The 23,092-nt window shown below is 42.3% G+C and overlaps 1 protein-coding gene across 3 annotated transcripts in view; it reads right to left on the bottom strand.

The window, feature by feature from the left end:
- Positions 1–23,092, bottom strand: part of shroom1 (shroom family member 1) — a 33,126-nt gene that overhangs the window by 8,681 nt on the left and 1,353 nt on the right. The window contains exons 2-3 of one of the 3 annotated variants that reach the window (XM_056397288.1): positions 15,465–15,529; positions 1–2,928 (exon numbers count right to left, since the gene is read on the bottom strand). In XM_056397288.1, coding sequence (XP_056253263.1) covers positions 1–2,708 — 2,708 coding nt within the window. In that variant the 5' untranslated portion in view covers positions 2,709–2,928; positions 15,465–15,529. Of the gene's footprint in view, positions 2,929–5,548; positions 5,687–15,464; positions 15,530–23,092 lie in introns of those variants that run through there. The other 2 variants (XM_056397289.1, XM_056397287.1) reach the window with 2 other exon arrangements.

Below are 23,092 nucleotides of genomic sequence, written 5' to 3'. Positions count from 1 at the left end.
CTGATGGAGCTGGCGGAGGAATCAAGGATGCGGCCCGCAGAGTGGGGTCTATGGAGCTTCTTCTTCGTATTTTTGCTTTCATGATTTCCTGATAGAGGCCTGGGACCCCAGTCAAATGGTTTCTCTCCCAGAGAGTGCCTCTGTCTGGGCGGAGGTGGTAACTGAGCTGCTGGTTGCTGTGGCTCAGCCACTTTCTGGCCCGTCTTACGCTCCATGTACTCCACCAGCGCCTTGTGTTGCAGATGTTTTAGGTTTGTCTTTGAGGCACTAGAGGCTGAGAGCGCCCGACCTCTTGTCTCGAACATCTTCCTCCGTGCTGCAACCAGCCCCTGCTCTCCTTGCTGCCCACGTTCATCTCCTTCACTTTCAGCTGCAAACAGACTCTCACTTTCGTTGCCAAAGGAGCGACAGGCGGAATGGTGGGGTGTGCTGCCAAGCTGGTTGAGTTTCTCTGGTTCAGAGTAGCACATCTTCCTCTGCTCTGGAGTCAGTCGCCTCCTGCCTCCGATGCGTGCCACCTGGGGCTGGGCCACATTTGTCGGCCTCCCGTTCTCCTTTTCAGTCTCTTGGTCCATCTCCTTCTGATTCTCCTCGACGTCTTCCTTTATGCTCCCCCTCTCTGTCTCCTCAGAGGTCACAGATGGAGTGAGTGTGTCTGTGGAAGTCTCAGAGTCCTGCGATGGGGAGAAAGCGTGAATCACTGTCGGCCTCAGCTCAGGTTTTTGCCTGATACGGTGTGGCCATGACAGCTGCAGGTCCCTCCTTTTAAACGAAGTCTCCCTCAGGACTTTAGACTGGGCGTCCTTCAGCTTCTCTTTGTAGTACTTTTTAAATGAGTCATCCAGAGTGTTACAGGCGACATTGGTAACGTCCCCTCTGTCGTTATTGCTCGTGCTACCTCGTGGAGGTCTCTCACTGTCGTTTACTGCCATGTCTCCCTGACCTGTTTTGTTCAGGATTGCTTCCTTGCCTTTTGTACTGAAGTCAGCATCCTTTCTGGGCTGCAAGGCTGCCCTGTTAGCCCCAGTGAGGTGATAGAGAAGCGGGGTCGTTTCTTTGTTTATCCTCTCGCTGGCTACATCCCCCAAAGGTTGCCGCTTCCCTCTCTTTGCCTGCTCCTCTCTTTTGGAGTGGTTGGGCTGTTCGTTGCTTATTAGTGAGGTGACCTCCTTCGTTTGCGTTGGTGAATGTGGCGAGCAGTTTCGGTCAGGTCCACAGTAGAATATGGGGTTGTTGGCAGAGTGGCGGCTGATCTCTCGACTCTGGATCGTGTCGATTTCTTCTAAGGTGTCCAAGCTTCGAGAGGACTGCGTCGACATGAGGGATGGTCTGTGATTCTCCTGATCGTGACTCCTGGGGGACACGGAAATGAAAACCTCACTCTCATTTGGAATCGTACCGCTGGGAAAGCGAGAACTCTCTTGGAGAGGTCTAAACAAATTATCCATTGTGCTGTGGCTTCTTTCATTTTCTCTTAATCTGTGCTTCTCCAACACAGTGGAACTCTCACTCCCTGCCTCAGACCCACACACAGAGGCGGAGTACGTCCTCATACTGGAGTCAGACAGCTTACACACTCCTGTGACAAAGTAGAACTGGCCCTTATGCTGGATGCTGCTGTTGATAACACTCTGACCAGGATTCCAGGGGCTGGCAGCTCGTGTCGGCTCTGGCCCAAGCCAGTCGTGAGCTGAGTGCGCCCTTTTGCGCTGACTCTCAAAATGGCTACTGCTACCATTGGGCTTGTTGTGATGGTCTCCATTACATCCACCACTGGTTGAGAGATGTCTGGGTTTCAGGTGCTCAGGCTGGCTTGTGCCTCGGGGAGGTGATCCGCTTGGGACGGTTGTTGATTTCTGCTGATCGGAGGCAGCTTTGTTGTCCATGATGAAAAGGTATTCCGGGTTCACCCTGCTCTGATCATGAGGCTGCAGGTGAGGCCGGTAGCTTGGTGGTTGCTGGGCCTGTGGTGGCTGCTGTTGAGAGCCCCTCCAAACTGAATACACTGGATCATTTTTGAAGTTTGAGTTGCCTGTATCTGGGTTGGCCTTCTCAGGGCTTCGGGCATTCAGACCATGGTGCTGCGAATGGAGTCGATTGTAGGGTCTGGGCTGTTGTTGAGGCTGTTGGGGTTGAAACTCCGTACCTTGGTGGTGGACCCTGCTGTTCTCCAAGTTTTTTGTGGCTATGAAACTATCCAGACGTGCTGGGACTGGAGGAGGATGGACAGGAGGGTATACACTTTGGGATGGAGCCCCCAAAGGCGCCTCTTGTTTAGAGAGTGCTTTGTTGTTGGTATGGAAACTGCCATTGCCATTGTGGTTGTGGTGGTTTGCATTGGAGCTAGTGTTGTTGCGATAGTGCTGAGAGATAGCCTCCACAGAACGATAGAGCTGGTCCATGGTCTTTGAATCAGACTGCAGAACCTGGGTGGGATGGTAAATGGACTTTACATACTTGAGATCAGCATAGTGGCTGAAGGCGCTGGACTGCAGGTCGTCTGGGAGGAAGGGAGAAGGGTAGTCAGGGGCAGTGGACCCGCCAGAGAAGGAGCTGTAGGCAGAGTCTCCTTTGCCGTGTTGGTGGTGGGCGAGTTGGTCGACAATGCTGCTGTTGGACTTGGCTGGGGAGAGCCGGCTGACAGGCAGGCTCAGAGGATGCAGGTCCACGTTGCTCATTCTCTCAAAGTGGAAGTTGTAGGAATCCATGGAGGATCGGGGCGGATGGCAGGAAGGGAAGGGCAGGGTTTGCAAATGTGCCGTGCGTGTATGTGCGCTGATGCATGTGTCTGCCTTGTGGGTGAAACTGGGGAAATTACCACCAACACATTTGCACCAGGTTGTCCGTCACGCTTTTCGCTAATTAGGTCATTTTCCTCCCTCCTTTTTGTTTACTCAAATCCTCTTGAGATGGTCTGCTCAGTAGCTCCTGAGGGAGAAAAACACAAACACAGCACAGACCGGTTATCAGCCTCAAGTCTTAACTCAGGACACACACTACAGCCATAAATTTGGGACAAGTGACCGCTCAAGAGCGAAATGGTTTGACAAAATATGTGTGTTCAAACAGAAATTTAAAAAAAATGTAAAAAACTGAATGACCAATACTCAATATACCAAATGGCTTCACAAACATCCCACTATATACCTGTTTTGACTTCTTTGCAAAAGCATGACGATTTAACACAAACACGCCTGTTTGTGTTGAATTGTCAGCTTGGCATATCTTCTAGGGAAATGACACGGCCATTTTTTTGCAGGGTGGTTTCAGCTGAAACACAATTAAAGTGCCTGAAGGCAATAAGTCACCTGTGAAAAATCTTTGCCTGGTATTTCTAGGTCAAATTCCTCTCGTGACAAGTTTTACTCCATTTGTTGTTAAGTTGTAAAGACAAATCATGTACCCCTTCACTGAAAAAATGTTCATTTTTCTTTCTTCCAGTAGAGAGTAGCAGGTTAAAAGAAACAAAAACCAGCAGGGTAGAGATGCTGGTACATGGCAGCACTGGGAGGAAAATCCTTTAATTGTACTTATTCAGAGTTCAAATGTATTTTACCCTTTATTAACTTCACTTTACATAAATGTTTTCATCAATTTTTATCACATTTTGTAATTAAAAGCCAAAGAATTTTTGAGTTTTATTTAGCAATATATTGTTCAACAGGTCTGTATCAAAACAGCCATTTAAAAGCAATGGAGGTAAGGCATTTAAAGTACATTCACTAATAAGGCAATAAGTACTTCTGTCTGGTTTAAAGGTCATTACCTCCTCTTACACTGTAAAGTCAAAGCTAAGATCATCATGTGAGCAAGATAAGTTTTACGACATTTTTTTTTTTCATTTCGTGTCTGACACGGTTTACTGCGGCTCGGTTTTGTAGGTCAGTACAGTTAACCACCTGCTGAAGGAGTGTGTTTGCCGTTTTGCATCAACGAGGCCTTTAATTAAGGGCCTTGAGGTTGGCGGTCCACGTTGCAGCACACTCAGGAAAAAATGTCAGGAATTCCATATGCAGCTACAGAAATATGGGAAGATTAGTCATGTGACGGATGTATAATGCCTTGTTCTGCAGCACTCTGGCCTTTTCTCCTGATTATTCTAGGGACAGTGAAGTATTTGCTTTAATTCTTTTTCTTCAAATAATTGCCTAAAATATACCCATTTTATCTTAACTACACAAGCGTTCATTCTATTGTCCTTTGCTGTAAAACCAATTAATTTCCAGTTGAGACAAAGTCAAGCAAAATAAACCCATAAAATATTTGCAAATACCACATGATCAATAATCTTTGGGCCTTTCAAACTGAAAAACATTTAGACCAGAAACCAATTAACCTCAATCCTGATTTCAGTCTTTGATAGCTGAATTATATCAGACTCTTCATAATAGTTTCCTTACTCATTCTAAAAAAGAAAAAAAAAAAAAAACACTGGACACAAACACTGAATTTAATGACTTGCAGGTATAAAATTCCTGTACTCCGGTAAAGCTGACCTTTTGTCATCATCAGTTATCCAGAAAACTCAAGTCATCTTCAATGAGCTTGACCCTGGGAGTTAATGGTAGGTTTAGGTTTTACTGTGGACTCTAATGACAGAGCAAATAGCTTTTCTCTCCATTGACCTACATGCCTTTTGTTGACTTGAGGTTGCATACCTGTCATGCATGCGGAAAGGTCAAAATTGCCAATAAAACAAAGACAAGCCAACCAGTTCATCAACTGACACCACAGTATGAAAATATGGGCCTCGCCATTAATAGGAAGTGCAACAAATGTTGTGTATGGTCTGCTTCTTTTCTTTTAAGGGTTTTACCAACCAAAGCAATTCAAATAAACAAATAGAAAAATCCTGTGTTGAAGGACTACTTGGTAAATTAGACTGACCACAGAAAACTCTCTTATAAAATTTTTCTCAGTATTGCCAAGTTTGTTGGCCGAGCTGAAAAACCTGAATCAAAGATGATCCTAGGTGGTCGTTTTGCATACAGACAAAACCCACCCCCCAAGAGCCTTTCAATCTACAGTATTAAGGGGGATTCCATGTGTTTATGAAGGGCCTTCTGATCTATGGTGTGTCCCTGTGTGTGTGTGTGTGTGTGTGTGTGTGTGTGTGTGTGTGTGTGTGTGTTGTGTGTGTGTGTGTGTGTGTGTGTGTGTGTGTGTGTGTGTGGGGTATCCAGCCCTCCTCTTCCCTCTGCGAACAGAGAGAGGCTCCCAAACAGGGGAGCGCTCAAGTGGAAGTGATGGAGGGGACAGGCAGTGACAAAATGTACAGAGAGGAGAGATGGAGGGAGGGAGGGTGAGGCAGAGGGTGACCGGCCCAGACAAATACCCTCACACGCAAACCACAACAACAAGAGACAAGGGAACCGAACAATGACAGCAGGAAAGCTGAACACAAAGTTGGACGAGACTGGATCAACAGTCACAACAGCAAGGCAGACTGGGAACTACTTAGTGATCAGCTACTTGCAGACTGGTTTGCATGAAAGCTCACAAACTTTAACAAAAAGAGTTAGCAAGAAGAAAAACTAAAGAAACTCACCCAAACTTTGAGACTAAGTCGTTGACCTTCCTAATTTCCATCTGAGAAAAAAAAAAAAGCTTCCTAAGATTCAACTTAAATAAGGATTAGCCAAATGATTTCCGTCTCTGTTTCTCATTCAGAACATCTTTCTTCCTCTGAAGAGGGACCAGACCAAGTAACCAGGAGAGCCAGATATTAGAGGGAAGACTTCTAGCGAGTCTCTTCTCCCCCCACCGAGACCCGAGGCTGCCTAGCGGGAGCCAGTGATTGGCCAGCCTATGACGTCCGGCTCTCCGATGCACAATGAGCGCAGCGGAGGGAATATTTCACTGCCGCAGATAGCTGCTAGTGCTGCCGGCCGCCTGAACAACAGAGAGAGAAGGGAGGAAAAAAAAAAAAAAAGAAAAAAGAGGCCTCGCATTCCTGGCTGGCTTCAAAGACGGAGCAGAGCCCGGGCGCCATTCATTCCCAAGGCCCTGAGCCCGGCACATGGAGACTAGCCAAGGCAGGAGGGAGAACGGAGGAGGGGAGGGGGTAGCAGTGGTTGGATGGGTGACCTCCCAGCCTCCACCCAAAAAAAAAAAAAAAAAAAAACACCCACAAAGACCAACTATCCCACACCATCACCCTCATTCTCTCTTATTTCTAACACCTATTAGTCTCCCCTATTCTTTAAGATCTCTGTTAATGACCTGCAGGAGGCCTGGTTTGAGGGTCATCATTAACGATTAATAAAACTTTGTGAAACTTTATGTTAGTGTAATTGATCATTCGCCTCTTTTAAATCTTATGAAAATAATATAATAATAATAATAATATATAACTATCTGTTTACTATATATATATATATATATATATAAATGAAGTTATAATGAAAGGAACTTAATAGAGAGGTGAGGTTTACTACGTCATGAATACCAATATAAATTCTCACCAGTTAGCCATGCCATAAACCATAATAAAACATTCAAACACACAATTTAACACTGATCTGTCTGTTGCATGGGTCAAACCCACTCTTAATGACACCAACTCCTGTGTGATTGTCTATTGTCAGACAAAGACCCTCCCCTGCCTTCGCTATTGTTTTCTATTATGGCTGGCAGCGCTGGTGCTAAGCTATGCCTTTTCCTTACTGTTAACACAGTGTCAGACAAAGTGGAGCGACCGGGCTGTTACTGACTCCACCTGACGACAACATAATTTTTCTTTGTCACGTACAGATGCTTGTGGAACTGAGAGGCATAGAGAAGCATTTTAACCACAGTGCCAGATTAATATCTTCAGTTGTAGCTTTGATATTATTTTTCAAGGTGCAAAACTAAAAGAGAATCTGAGCTGAAAGCGCCAGAGAGTTGTATTATAGACTAGGTTTTATCTGCTTTGTTCAGTCTCACACAAAAATTGTGTGAGGCCTAGTTTAACATCTGTGTCAATATCAAGCTGAGCACACATTGGACACTTTGATTTGTTTTATTGTCTGACTGATGCCTGAATCCTGTGTTGGAATTTAGGAGCTGAGCCATTAGATTTTAGCTTTGAAATCATTTCCACACGTGACTGTACGAGAACTCCACAACAGGGGTCGACTTTAAATACAAAACATGTAAACAAGGATAAGCTCATGACTTTTGTCTTCTGCCTGGCAACTGAGCTGAAATCTCAATCAAGGTTGTAGGAGGAGAGGGTAAGCTGTAAGAAGCAGAAGAATTTAAAGAGCTTTTTTTTTTCTTTTAAATACGACGTGGTAAAGAAAAGTGTCAGGCAAGGACACACTTTCTTAAAGAGGATTGTATTTATTAACGAGTGAACACAGGGTGAGTCTGATGGAGAGAGGGCGGAATGAGGGATGGGGGGGTGTTAAATTCTTTCAGTTTTTTTTTTTTTTGTCTTTCAATGGTGATTATGTGTTCCCGCATGACCTTCACCATGCAGCCACGAGACTGGACCACCAGGCGTCTGACAAGCAGACGGCAGATATAGATATATAGAGAATGAGAGACAGAGATGGGGAGGTCAGGATGACAAAAAGATGCCACATATACAAAAAGGAGAGAAAGAGGAATAAAGAAAGAGACAAGCAGGGAATTTTAAGGAGTTATAGTCGCTGATGCCATGGTAGCCAGACAACCAACTAGCAAGCCAAAACCTATAATCTCGTTAGCCCCGTTGGCCCTGCTACGTCTGCTGATAAAGATGATGATGGTTTGACGGACCTCCAGAATCTCTGACTGTGGAGCTAAATGGATCGGTCGTTGTCCTCACAAATCTGCTTTTAGAACTGTTGCTCTCAATCAAAAAAAGCTTTGACTAATGAGAAACAAGACTTTAAACCTGCTCAGAAGAACAATTCTTACTGCAGACATGTTTACAGGACAAAAGCAGCTGTAATTAAAATAATAAATAATACAAGTTACATACCAGATACTGTAACAGAAGGGCTGGCTTCTCAAAAAAGATACTGGTTTGTAAAGTCGGACCAACCTTAATTTCTATTTTAAGATTAGTGTAATGCAAGATAGACAGTTTCACAGAAATAGAAAGTGACTCATTTTAAGTTAGCCACCTGACCCGCAGGCTAACTCGGAAATAATAGCCACGTTTCCATGGTAACAACTAATGACACCTGCTGAATAGCACCAAATGAAAAGAGCCAAATACATGTCATAACTTGTGGTTTTCTAACAATGTTGTGGAGCGAGGAAAGACAAAGCAACTATCCTGAGCCTGACTGATGAGTTAGCAGAGAGAGATTTTTTTTTTTCTTCTCCTGGACGTTTGTTCACTGGTTTGGTTCACTGAGGAACTTGAAGGAGCCATCGTTAACATTGTTTGCACCTTTGCTCTTTCTGCTATGACAAATCAAAACGACAATAGTTCGTGGCTTTGGCTAAAAGCAAAGCTATATACATACAGTACATCTTATTCTTGGGGCACCACTCTTGCCTACAAAATGAATGATATAATAGTTTCTCCATATGAATAAAATAGTTCCACTGACCTTTTGGTCCATGAAGGCCTTTATAACCATTATCTTCTTCACTCACTCACAGTGTACAGTACACATATTGCTTGAGCCTCCATTATCCACCACTGAGATGCCCTTAACACAAGGCACTAAAAACTTTTACCTGGTGTCTTCAGATCAGAAATCATTTTTTAAATCTGTGAGCATAAAAACAGATGAGGGAGGCATCACAAGAGCACAAATGCTCGGCTATGACTTCACTTCTGGACTCAAGTCTCCCACAGGACCTGAAAGACATCATTCCCATTGTCTCCGATCAAACAGAAACCAAGAGGAAGCTGTTTTTAAAAAGGTGGAAGTGGTCCAGTGTTGAGAACTGACAGAGAAAAGCATCTAGTAGCGGGAAAGGGAAAGCCGTGTTGCCATGCAGTGTTGTCACCGACGTCTGCGGTGCAATTCCTCCTGTATGTGTGCGTCAAACACTGAAAAAGACGGGGAGAATTAACAGTGGCCATGTGCAGGAGAAAGACACTGTGTGTTGCTGGGCAGTGCTCACATCAGTGTCTGAAATCTCTTGCTGACCAAGACAAGCTGTCACACTCAAATAAGCTCAGCATTCCTGCACTGATCTGGCCAACATACTTAACTTTTAACATGTAGTCTACTTGATTTAACATCAGTGTTTTTCGGCCAAAACCTGCATACACTTGAAGAAACTTACATGTTTTCACTATTGAATATTAAATGCATGCGTGTGCAATCGTAACTACAACACTTCTCCTTCTGTATTTGCAGGGATGCAAATTGATAACAGCCCTGCTATCAGCACAGTATGTGGCTTTCAGTTAAACAATCAATGCTTACATAAAGACAAACACCCGCCAACACAAAATCTAACAAGGTCAATAGCGTATATTAATAACATTCTCCACTACAAATAAAATAGTTAAGCATTCTGCATCCTCCCTGGTCAACCATTAACCAGGAACTGGTTAGCCAAGACATGCTGGTGGCAACATTAGGTTTAAAAATGAACATAGCCCTATGCGAATGATAAACTTCTTAGTACTGTCAAGTGGCTTCTGAGAAGACAATTACTTTTGTATTAAGGACCCCCCAGGGGGCTGCAATATGATCTAGTCATGGCGAGTTTAACTGGATACTGTAGGAATTCCTCCGCACTAGAATAGCACAGGGCTGCAGGCCTTTTTCTGTGCAAGTGTGTGTTTAGTCTAAAATTGGGCACTGTATATTCATCATTACTGCAGCATATTTTTTTCACTCTTTGGTATGTGTACTAAAATCTCAGAACATACCAACCTGGGTCAAAGTCAGATGTGAAATGACTATAAAAGGGCAATTAGACAACCAGGAAGCAAACTAAATGCTGTCGCACAGCCAGTACCTTTCAGAAGAAATACTACCACCACTGCCTGCACAGAGGTCAACAAACTTCTCTTGATGCAAGGTGGTAACTACTGTTGTCAGTACAGACATGACCAAGACTCAAGACGCGCCTGACCTCAGGGTTCGAGGATTATGTGTTTCACTGGATCCAAAACAGTGACAGCATCTTAAAGGTTCTCTACAAAGTAGGAGATTACCTTATTTAGAGCAAATGTGTGATACCACAAACAACAGGGGAGCAACGGTGACAAAAGACAGCCAGGGCGAGGAATGCATGAAAGGAGGAAAACACAGAAAGTGAGAAAGAAGAGACCCGGCCCGGCAGGAAGCTGTGGACAAATACCACAGAAAAAAACACACACACACACACACACACACACACACAATAGCAAATGACCCACTTCCTGTTCAAAGGTGGGAAAAGTCTCAGTGACTTCATCATAATGGAAAAAAGCTGTCCTTAAAAAAACAACAAAAAAAAAACATCTATTGTTCCTGGTCCCCAGTGTCTCCCATAGCTCAGCACTCGTCTCTCAGCAATCCTCTAAAGACACACACTGTCAGCAGTCGAATCAGGACATATCATATGAAGCTCAGTCTGGTCTTCACCTGACCTTCGTCCCTTGATAACAAGCCTTGTGTATCCTTTAAATAGCGTATTAAAATGTGTATAGAAAACCTACAGTAGCATCTCACAAACCAGAACCTGTGTAGACGGGGATTAAGACTTCTGCTGACCACCCTGTACCAAATAGCACTGTGACACCTCATCATCCCTGTGTCAGCTCCTGCCCACCTCCTATCGCTGTCTCTGCCCTGCCAGGCTGCAGCAACCATCTCTGCTGTGTTATATAATGAGTCGTGGTCTGACCAGCTGACCACAGACATATAACAGATGCAGGAATTCACCCACGGTGGCCCCTGAACTGGTACTGCGACAGCCATGACACACTGCGTGACTTCACCATGAGCATATGAGGTGTATCACAGTGACTTGCCGCAGAGACACTGACTTAACACTACACTTATTGTTCTTGTAATATAACCAATCATTATTTAATCTCACTGTAACTTCTATCTTAATATGATAGGCACATGAGGATGAATTTCATTAAAGAACGACACGTGCTAATCAGAACACATAATGAGCATCAGTTTGTTTTTCATAAAATGCCAGGCCAACAGGAAATAAAACTAAGCAAACAGACACCGGAGAACAATGAAATCTTTGTGCAAGCCGCTACACATTTGCCCCTTCTGAGTATTTATTGCGCTACTCATGGAATGTATTAACGCTGTTCAAATCCAACGCAAAAGCTGTTAATGGACTTATCACACCTTATGGAGAGTGGTATGGCATAAAGACCATATGATATGACCTGGTTCTTTGGATTTTCACAATTTGCATAAAGTGACTGCTGTTCTGCCGTTCTTTCTTGCCATGTAGTTAATTTTGTACAAAAGAAGTTAATAAGCATTAATGTTAAGAGCATTAATGGTTTTGTTAGGAGTCTTTTTGGAAACATGTTTAGCCATGCTAAAAGCAGGTCAAAGTTTACATTTATTAGGGGTGGGAATCACAGAGTAACTCACAACACAATACTATCATGATACTAACACGATATATTGCCCCCGATAACGATGGTATTGCAGGACAATCATCTATGGTACATCATGATAACTGTGTAAGAAGAAAAATACCCCTAAAAAGGCACAAAGCAGGAATCCTGTATTCATAAACTACAATGTGGTGTCAGTCTCACAGAATTTACCAACTGAGATGAAACAATGTACAACAAAGTGCCATGTCCACATGTGCTACCACTCAAATGTAAAATAAGCATAAACTTGCAAAAGGCTGAAGCCAGAAAGCAGAATCGGCCTTGCACAGAATACACATTTCAAATACATACCCAGTGTTTAACAAGCTTAATCCACTTGTTTTATGTAAACCTGATGACAGAGAAATGCCCGGTGTTTAGGCGATTATATGTGTATCTGTGTGTGTATTTATGTACAGTCTCATTAGCAGCTGGTGACCGGTCCACTCCTCGTCATGAAGCCTGCGTGCGTTCATGCCCAGTGTGTGTGTGTCGGTGTGTGAAAGACCTGCTCTTTCCATCACAAGAAATTGTGTTGACGCAGCGTCTGCCTGGTCTGGCAGTGTGTGTGTGTGCATGCGGGCGGAGTCTTAATGTTGTGCGGTCTTTATCAATTTGTTTTGTTTGGTTTAATGAATTTTTGTAACTTTGGATATCCCTTCACTCTTTATCTAGCGCATTTCAGATCAACATTTTAACTGTCAGATACTTTGATTTATGACCAAATACTTACTTCAGCTATACTTTATGTTTAGTGCTAGTCCATGGTGCATGGCGTACATGCATTTAGGGCGTCTCTTCACTTTTGATAATTTAACAGTGGAAAGACATCAGTCGCTGTGCCAGGCGCATGCTTCAAAAGGATTGTACCGAGTCTCTTAATTAAAGTCAATTGCACAATCGCTTTCCACTGCCGCAATATAGCAATGCACCAACAAGGCGCCTGACCACACCTCATTTTATGACCAACATGCCCACTGGCGCTCAGATGGGTGCAAGTGTATTTGCTATCTTCTGTCTGGTCCTCTAGAAAGAAGAGAAAGTGACAGAAAGTGAGAGAGTAGGGCTTGTTTGCAGGTAATTTCAACAACTAAGAATAAAAACCATACCGTACAGTAAAACAATCTACTTTCTGTACTAGACAATAATTATCAGCAGACCAAACACCTGACACTTTATGGCAGAATGGCACTCTGACCCCACAGTTTGGCTGGTTCGGGTTCTTGGCGGTGGCACATAGAAAGGAATGTGTTTGATAAGCAGCTAGCGCAGGAACAGCAGGTGAAGCAAACAGGTTGGAACACTCAGTACACAGCCTTCAGTTTGACGGCTTAAATATAAATATGCAAATCTTATTTAAAATTTTCAGATACTTACTTAATCCTCTGTTTATCTAGCTCATCCACACGTTGGGCCACAGAGAGTACTCAGTTATCAGTTGGGTAAGTAGTTATTATGCAATGGCATCATTAGACCTCTAGTTAACAGCTTAACCAAAACCAGCTCTTGTTCACACAGAACCCTCAGCTTCTCGAATACTGCGGCATTTCTTGAAAATATTGTTATTTGTGCTCGAAATGTCATTGAGTGCACGGCTCTGTTCCAGTATCTCTTACATAACTGACAGTGATCTGTGCAATGATCTCACAAGTCATCTATTACCCCGTGCAGATGTCAGGTGAATACACCTGATAAGAGGAGAGTCTGCAGAACACTTCCTGGTAGAACAAACAACTATGCAGACAGAACATCACAGGGAAATACAACCATGCAATAAAGCAACAAAGTGACTTGTTGCAGACTGCTGTTAGTGTAAAAGGAAAGTTACTATTTTCTACAAGTAGGGCTGAGAATAACATTTTCATTATGTGTTCATTAGATGCTTATCTTCTTGATTAAACCGATTAATCATTTGGTCTAAAAAAAAAAAAAAAAAAGAGCATCACAAGTTTTCAGAGTCCCAGTTTTCTGATCAACAGGCCAAAAACCCAAATATATTTGGTTTAATATCAAAGAGGACAAAGAAAACCACACAAAAAAAGGGGCCCTTAATTAATTACTTATTAAAATAGGTGGCAATAAATGTCCTATCAATCATTGCAGCTCTATAAGAATATTTCAAGAGAAACAAACTCAAAAGTATCACTATCTGTACCTGTCAGTGTAAATCGCCCTTTTTCATCCAAATGTTTTGAACAATGCTCTATTTTGTTTTGTCTTTTGAATGTTCACGTCACGTAAAGAAAACCAGGACAGGACGTCATGAGACATCCTGATTATTTCATATCACGAAGCTTTGTCAGGACAAAGTTTTAGTTTCAAACCCATTACATAATGACATTACATATTTAATCCTAAATGGAATATGCAGGGAGTGCCAGGTTGATAACATGCCAAGGGCAATTTTCACAGAGATGCCTAAGCACCAAATCATGAATGTATGATTTGCCAATACGTGTTTAGCAACAGCACCGAATGACAGGTGAGTACACCTTAGATCGATCTAGTTGTTCTGACTCTACCTGGCCTTCTTCAGACAATCATTTCACCCATGTAGCTAACAGCTGGAGGTACTTCGGCTATAGCCTCGGGTTATTCAGATATTGCACACCAGCTTCTTTCACGGGAAAACAGAACTTTATCCATTTCCTTCTGCTGACACACAAAACCTAAGTCTCCACATCAACACACTATCCTGTTCACTTTGGGACACTCAGACTACATAATTAGAACAGGGTGTTTTCCTCTCCTGTAATCGTTCGACCTCCTGGAGTGGGTAAAGTCAGGTTACAGTACTAAACGACCTGCGGAGCGCCAAGGCAACAGCATTCCTCGTCTGGTCTTATTGCGCCCCTTGGCCCATTTAATATGAGCCAATTACAGCCAGTGAATGGACAGTTGTAGACCACAGAAAGTAATCTGAGTTATACACTAGTTTTGAAGGGGAAAAAAAAAAACACACTCCACCATTCAATAGTTAATACACTCACCCACTGCTACCCAGACATCAAGTGAAGTGACAGTACAGTAAAGAGCTCTGGCAGATAAACTGACACACCAGATGGTTTGTCACACAGAACCATCTGGGAAAGCTTGGTTGGAGACTGTTTGGAAAATGGCAGGTGCTTTTAAAATCTGTCTATCACCTGTCTATCATGGGCTAACTTCAACCAATCAGATTCTGCATCCTTTTTTAACTACCAGCGGAGCCAGTTGGTAAATCAAACTCTTGCCAAAGCCAGTCCGAAGGAGAGCAAATACATCATTTCCATTAGGAAAAGCCTTCAGCGCCATTCTTTGCTTTCTGTCAACGAAGAAATGCTCTCCAGTTCTGTTGATGCTACTGATGCTATAGCAGCATCTAACCTGACCTTTTCCACTCATTGTTGAATCCAGCTGCTTCCTCAAGGCGAGAAGGTAGGTGATGCTATGCTGGAAATTATGCAAGGTCAGAATAATGCTAAAGTCACACACTCATTCTAGTGAGGAACGAGCTGTTAAAGCCTTTCACACCCACAGTGGATCCCCACAGGTGTGTGCTTATTCTGCCTGATGACACATCTTCTCAGGAAACTGCTGGATGTTTACAAACCGAGCTTAACCGCCTGTTACACCTTTATCAGTCTGATCGGTACACTGAGTTTTTATCTTGTGTAATTCCTACCACAAGCCAACCAGAACCTGAGCGGTGCTCTAATTAACCAGACTAATAACTGAAAGCACCTGTGTGGCTGTGCAGGGCCATTAAATTAAAATATGTCCAGCACACACTGAAAACCCCATTTTAAGCCAAACATAAAGTTTAATAGTGGAGTGAATTTCAGTCATGCGTCATTTCAATCCACGACCGGTAGAATAACACCTCTTGCTTTGGCCTAATTTAAATGAATACTTCTCCACAAGGTGCAGCATACAGACAAACTATACATAGTCAGTGACATCAGAAAAGTTGGCTTACTGGCTGCAGGAGTCATTCACACATGGAGATCCTGTTGTTACATGGGCACGTCAGTGACATCACGTCTGGTAAGGAAGCAGAAACAGCAGAAAACAAAAGAGAAATATGAGGATGAAAAGGAAAAAAGGTGCGAGAAACTGGGTCACTCTCCACTATCTAATACGGCATGATGAAAGCGAACAGACATCCCTCTAATCTCTCCTTTTATACCTGCCAGGATGCTTTAAGAAGCATGAAAAGGGCAGTCCAGATACACGATACGCTGCCCTGTAGAGCAGCAGCGGCAGGACAACAAGGAAACATTTGCTCAGTGTTGCACTGGAGATCTGAATTGCAAACTAACCTGCCAGGCAGACAGAGACACCGTGTGAGAGCCAACAGTAAACATTCACTTCCCCCACTGACCCCACTGAAGTCAACAACAGGAACTGAACCAAGCAATACTTTTGAGATTCTGATTATTTATCTACTTGAAGAGGGTGCGTTTTGCCAGTATGACCTGCCCTGTCGGTTTAACAAATGTCAGGTGAAATTAAGCAAATTAAACCGATCGACATTCTCCGCATTTTTGTTTTCGCACGATTACCCCGGCAGACTGAGCAAATGAACCCAAGTGGAAGTGATGGTCCATAATTAAGTAGACGAAAACAAGGATATCTTCTGGGTAAAATTTGTCTAACATGAATAATGTTTCTCTCTCCTATTACTACTCCTCCATATCCAGTAATTTACTGCGCCTGATAGCCTCGGTTCCAGGATTCCACTTTGCTAACTGGCAGTCTGAATGAAAAATTTGACAGAATTATTTACTTTGCATTTATTTACCCAGTTTAGTTTCTTGTGAAACTTCACAGCAAAACACACACAAAAAAAAAAACTGGGGCAAATCACTTACTGTTTTCATAGTATCACAGTTACTGGTCAGAGATCACTTTAAGTCTGACTCTGGGTCTCTGTTCCTACTCAAGCTTGTGGTTTTGTTAATTTTGAAACACCAGGGAAATTAAAGAAGATGCTGATAAATTTTAAATTAAACTCGTTTGTCCAGAGCAACATTTTCTACCTAGCTTGTGAGGCAAAATTTGATATAGAAAAAGCCTAAATCACACAAAATAAAAGCTGGCCGACACATCTCTCGAGGTATCTGATTTCACCAAAGCTGGCATTAATATCTGCACTGAAGTGGATTTTGTTGGATCTGGTTTTTATTTATTGCTTGAATTTCGTTCCAAGCTTGAGGCAGATTTGGTTCATGTTTTAATGCATTTTTGGACACTTTTATTGATCAAAAAAAAACATCACCACTTCAAGAAAAAAATAATTAGCTCAAAACAACTGAATCAAAATGATCCCCTGACCAAATGTTATTACCAAATGAACATGTATTGCAACAGAGCATTTGTATTCCCAATCGTAATTATAAAAAGTCATAATTTAGGCTCCATAAAAAGGGAAAGGGAAAGTTTTACAGGTGCCAAACATCTGGCTAACCATTAATTCACCTTCTCTCTCCTATTTCTGACTCTCTCAATCTCCATGTCAAGTCTACTGGGGAATTTTCCTGTAAAATATACCTAGAATAAATTTGATTTACTGTATAGCTCAGCACTAAAAACTCAAAACTGCAGTTTAAAGTGCAAAGATCTCAGCTTTCAACACGTTCTTCAATGGTTTTTCCATAACCAGACACTGTACAAGCCAGCTCCGCTAAATCTTTGACCTTTCTAGTGTTAAAGCACTGACAACTTTTGACATTTCATTAATCTGTTCCAGGTGGACACCGAGTTAGAATTTAGCTAGTTTTGTCATCCCTCGGGCCATTATGAAGCAGATGATCAATGGTACACAAGCCAGCAGTTTTTTCCATGAAAAGGCTCCTAAGTCTCTCAACCTTAAGTAATCATGGGTGAGTGTTTTTTCCCTGAGAAGTTTGCTTTATGGTGCAGAGAGCTATATAATCAAAATAGTGTAAGAATGAAATGGAAAATTATTATTTTATCCGGAATACAGCAGTTCTTCTTTAGCTTGACGCTCAATTACAACAGGAGTTGTTTTTTTTGCATTCATCCCACCTCCATCTAATTTCAATGACTGAACCCATGTGACAGCTCAACTGAAAGAACAAATGTGTGTCTAATGTACTGATAATTACAGAGTCCCACCTACACCTCAGGCTATAGAATACAAGCTGTAGATGATCTCCCATTGTACTGACGCCTCTGCCGAGACAAAACAGTCAGTGTTAACTTTTAATTGTCCTGCTTTTGAAACATATAGAGTAACCTAATAGCACTGATCATCACGCCCAGGAGTCAAATGATTTCTAATCTCCATTGTGTTTCCCGGCACCGACCCTGCCACCGTGGTTAATTTTGGGGAGCTTATCACAATGGGCTCCTTTTACAGCTGGCAGTGCAGGTTTCCTACTTCAGAGCAAGAGAGGAGAGGGGGGTCAGAGGAGGTGGAGGTGGAGGTGGTAAGGCGGGGTTTAAGGCTGTAAAATAAATCACACAGAGATTAAACTTCACCAACAGTGCAACACACTGGACTGGACTTTGTAACCTAGGAGAGAAAAATGTAATGTGGTAGTCAGGTGAGGTGCTGCCCGAGGTGGTGGGGGGATTACTGAGGGGGGACCATTATTTTTGATATGATAAAATACCCCAATTCTGTATTTGTTTCCACTATTATTTAGCTAATTCTCTGCTGTTGACTTCACTGTGCTATTATACATGACATGGCTCATTCTAATCAGTTGGTAGATTATTGGTCTCAAAGGGCCAATTGTAATAAATCAGACTGCATGTTAAATAGCACTATTATTTGCAGAACTAAATGTGTCTGAAATTACTTAAGGCAGGAACTAACAATTATTTTCATTATCAACTAATCTGCAGATTATTTTTTCTAGTAATTGTTAGTCTATTAAATGTCAAATAGTGAAAAAATGTTTTATTTTGCCCAACAAACAGTCAAAGACAAAGATATAAAAACTGTCTCATATTCAATAACTTTTCACTATTTTTGCTTGAAAAATCAATCAAACTATTAAATAACTTAATTGTAAGAGTAGTTGCTGACAGACCTAAATTACGTCATTTAATCTATTTACCTAACTACTGCTTTTCACCAGTATTCTGTAATTGAGCCATTTCATTTCAGTAAAAAATCACGTATAAGTGAGTAACAACCTAGGAGCCCAAGCCAGCTCCAACTGGACACAGACACACAGACACACACAGACACACACAGACACACAGACACACAGACACACAGACACACAGACACACACACACACACACACACACACACACACACACACACACACACACACACACACAAAAACTTCCAGCCATGTCAGACAGCTGTAAATGCCTCTTTTATAAATCAATATCACAGCCATATTACTGCGTCTGTAGCCGGCTCAAGTCTCAGTGACAACCCTTCACCCACACCTTTTCATCAGGTGCTATGAAACCCGAGACGGCCCTCCAGCTACACTGTTGGCACTGTGTATTAAGGTGGTAAAGTACACACACACACACCCCAAAGTCTGTCTGCCTCTCTACATTTCCCCTTCAAACACACACACAAAGGATGAAGGGATGCTCTGTAGTCCAAACTACAGAGACCCAGCAACGTGACTGTTGGTACCCACGCTAACAAAACAAGCTGTTGTTGCCGCTGCAAGAAAATATTTATTTAGTCCTCACCAGCACAGGAGAAGCTTCCGCAATGCTGGGAGTGTAGAAAACTACGCTAATTACCCCATTAATTACTATGTTAATTTTTATTAGGTCTAGATTGATAAATAGCCAGGTCAATATATCGTCAGATATCAGCTAGCTGTAATAAAGCTCTCTTACAAGCTAACCTGTGGAGTTTTTGACCCCTAGTATCTTGATGGAACAGAGTTTTTATGAAAGGGTCCCCATTTTGTCTGCACACAAGGACGCACATGCACAAATGTAACGCGACACGCAGTGTTTTCACATTATTCCACTTATGAACAGGTGGCAGTAACACACTAAAATACAAACCGAAGTGCCGGCGAAGGCAGCGGAGAGGAAAACTTCCAGCTAGAAAACATGGATGTAAACAATACCACTTTGAAAACGTGTTTTCAACACATCTATATGTCCTCAAGAATACACACAATGTATTTTGTTGCATAACATCAAATGTAAACAGAGCTTTTGTTTGTTACGAAGAAAGCTCCTCAGGGCAACTTTGACTCCTCTATTAGGCATTGTTTATATTTGCTAAATTAAAGACTTAAGTTTAGTTTATTGTTTCTTCAGTATGTTGCTGCTAATACAGTTCAATTTCCTAGCTAACTATTCTTCAGGTAGGTTACTAACACACTGACACCACACACATACCCACATACCCACATGACATATGACACTGCCATGTCACAATGAGGGTCCTATAGGGCCATACAATAGTGAAGGTGTGGTCCTGTCAGATAACCAGAATAGGCAGACAGACACACATAACCATACACACTTTCCCACCCGCCCTCAGGGGGTCTCGTATTAGCAAGCGATAACCTCCGGGAGCCATTTGTCTCCTTGACATCCATCTGCTCTATAGGACCTGAGGAGGCCTTTCTGTTCCTCTGACAAAAGGAGGATCTGCCAATAACTCACAACTGCAGGCAAGTGAGTGTTCAAACCCAGGTAAAAAACAAAAACCCCCCTGAGAAGAGCTCTGAGGTAACAACTGAGGAGAGGAAACTAGATGAAAGGTGGCGAGGGAGACCTGGAAAAAGGCTGTGAATGTCTGAGTCTGGCGCTGGAAATTCTTCTGGCTTGGAACCATCACAAAAACTGAAATGATGAACAGTTGTGTTTCTGGCCACCTGAGGAAATAAAGTCCAATATTTACTTTCCTCTTAACTCTATTTTGTTCTTCACAATCTCCTGAAGGAAATATCTGGCTCTTGGTATTTGCTGCTATATAACTTTTATCTGTCTGCTGTATTTTGCTTGGCGGGTAACATACAGTCGGTTTTTAGAGCTGTTTCTGATTAGAGTGGTGAGAGTGAACCAAAACAATAAATTTGCAGAGCACTAAACCAAAACAGTGATCTGAAAGACACTGAAAAGCAACTTGATATAAAAATAGTATAACAGCTTTAGATCAAATCATACTGTCTTTACAATATGATTGCCCTACGTGTTAGAAAGGGCCTATATCCAAAATCTAAAACTTCTAAAATTACCTTTTTAATCGTCCACTTCAAAGTGTCTTTACAACTGATCATCATGCAACAGCTTCCTTTGACCTTTGACCATGAGTCAACCACACTGTAGCTAGCTAAAAGTAGCTGATGATCAGTGTGTAACGTTTAAGTAATATTTACTTACTGCTACCTTCATCCTGATTATCAATCACACTATTTAACATGGTGGCATTTCCCTTTGAACAAGCCAGCTAGTTACAGCAACCTCAGATTTTCTTTCTATTACTTATTAATCACTGAGGGGAATTTTTAACTTGATATGGCATCTTAAGCATGCTTCTCTTCCACCGTATCAAATCACTCACCCTGATCTCCTTATCGGTGTCTGAAGTTGCTTTCCTGGTATGATGCCTGGGATGATGCCATACAGTGTGAGCGCACCTGAATACGTGTATGTTACAAGCATGCACTCTGAAACATGCATCCATCATGTTGTCAGCCTTAACGGCATGATGTCAAGATGACTCTCATTAACCACAACCTCACACCTTATGCTAACGAGCCTCAATGCTAAGCACAGTTTAATTACAGTGTCAACACAATGTACAGTTACTTCAGCATGACATAATGTTCTGTTCTTATCTCTAGTATCAACACTATGGCATGCTGAATAGTCTGACTTTACTAATTATTAAACCTGGATAATAAGGAGTCGGATGGGCTTAGGTCAGCCAAGTGGTTTATTTTTGTATTTCTACCTTACAAGCACTACTAAAAATGTATCCCAGTTCCAACTTCCTCATTCCTGTTCATTGATTTACTCTTTCATTTTGAATAAAACACTAAATCACATGCCAGTAGTTTACACTTAATATGATCACTCCCAATCCTTTCTTAAATCCAACTGCAGCCAGTCTGAAAAAAAAAAAAAACTCCACTGAATTCCCCATCCTTTCCAATGAGTCATTCACTACATGAGCTTTCACCTTCACAAATATAAGACGCATTTATTTCCCTGAAACCAACAATGCCATTGAAAGCCTTACATGCAGGTCATCATGCAGGTACAAAGGGAGAGGTGGAATTACAACATCATCACACATTACAGGAAAATGTAAACAAAACAGGTAAAAATAAAATAAACCCACGAGCCGCAAACTGATTTATACCTCTGACACCTTCCTGCTACATCCCTGCCTGTCATGTCACTCTGACACCTTCACTAGAGTTCAAAGTGAAACTATGCAGAGTGATAATGATTAAATGACAGCAGCATTAGGTCATTTAATAACGATTTCTTACTTCATACTTATCAGCTGAGTGTAATCCTACCATTTCATTCGGATTTCTTTCGGCTGCAATTTTGGCAAAATAAGTTGTGGTAACTTGAAATGATGTGCACCTACCAGAACTTAACTTAAGGCCATCCACACAGACAAACCAGTTAGTTCCTCCCTGCAGAGGTGGACTGTGCAAAAGGTCACTGAAAGAATGTAAACATCCGAGTCAAAACCACACTCTCAAACACAGTATGAGTAATTTTCCACTGTTTAAAAAGACGACCATCCCCCTCAAGTCAAACGACAACACCTCTGACTAGTGCTGGTCTGTGTCTGAAAATTGGGTGTTTTGTTGAACTGCTTTTTGTGCAGAACACCATCAATACCAAGTACACATTTTTTATTTCTCTAGAAGCAGGGAGAGACACAGAGACAGAGATCATGTTTCAACACCCGGGGTAAGTTTACATGCATGGCCCATGGCTTTGTGACCCTACTCTATTTTATAGCCTTGCCCGTCTATTTGCTTCCATCCTTTGTTTCTGGTTTCCTTTCCTCTTTAATCTCCCTGCAAACACACACGCCACCTACTCAAACACTATCATACATAAAACCAACTGTATGCAACAATTACCAAATGCGTTTTTAGCCACATGTCTGTATGTTTTCACTTTCAGTCAAGCTACCGTGCAGTGTGTCGCCAAGTCAGTATATCCTGAATCCATTAGTGCATGATTATCCAAGCAGTGCAACATTAGATGAGTTTTGGATCAGCATCTGTGTATGGAAGGTGAATGGCTGCTTTTGGGCTCTTGTGTTTCTGCCTCCCTCAGTGCACATGAGTCTTTTGTAATTGTCTATGTGTGTGTATATACATGCATGCATCACACCCATGTGCACACCTCCTCTGCACTAACGTATGTGTAAGGGTCTCTCTACACGATCCAGGTCGGAGTCGAGTCGGGTCGGGTCAGCGGCCTGAGCATGGCATCCAGCAGTGGCGCACAGAGAGGCCAGTGTGCTCCTCCTGCTCCCACCATCTGACCAATGTACCGCATGAGTGCTTCAGTTTCAGCCAAAGCACAAAACACCAGTGTCTTGTTTCCCCCAAAGCAACCCTGCCATGGCCGTGGTGCCTTTTGTTCCCACTTTAAATAAAA

The sequence above is a fragment of the Seriola aureovittata genome, chromosome 15, assembly GCF_021018895.1.
Source record: "Seriola aureovittata isolate HTS-2021-v1 ecotype China chromosome 15, ASM2101889v1, whole genome shotgun sequence".
NCBI lineage: Eukaryota > Metazoa > Chordata > Actinopteri > Carangiformes > Carangidae > Seriola > Seriola aureovittata.
This window is presented reverse-complemented; position numbering and strand designations above follow the sequence as displayed.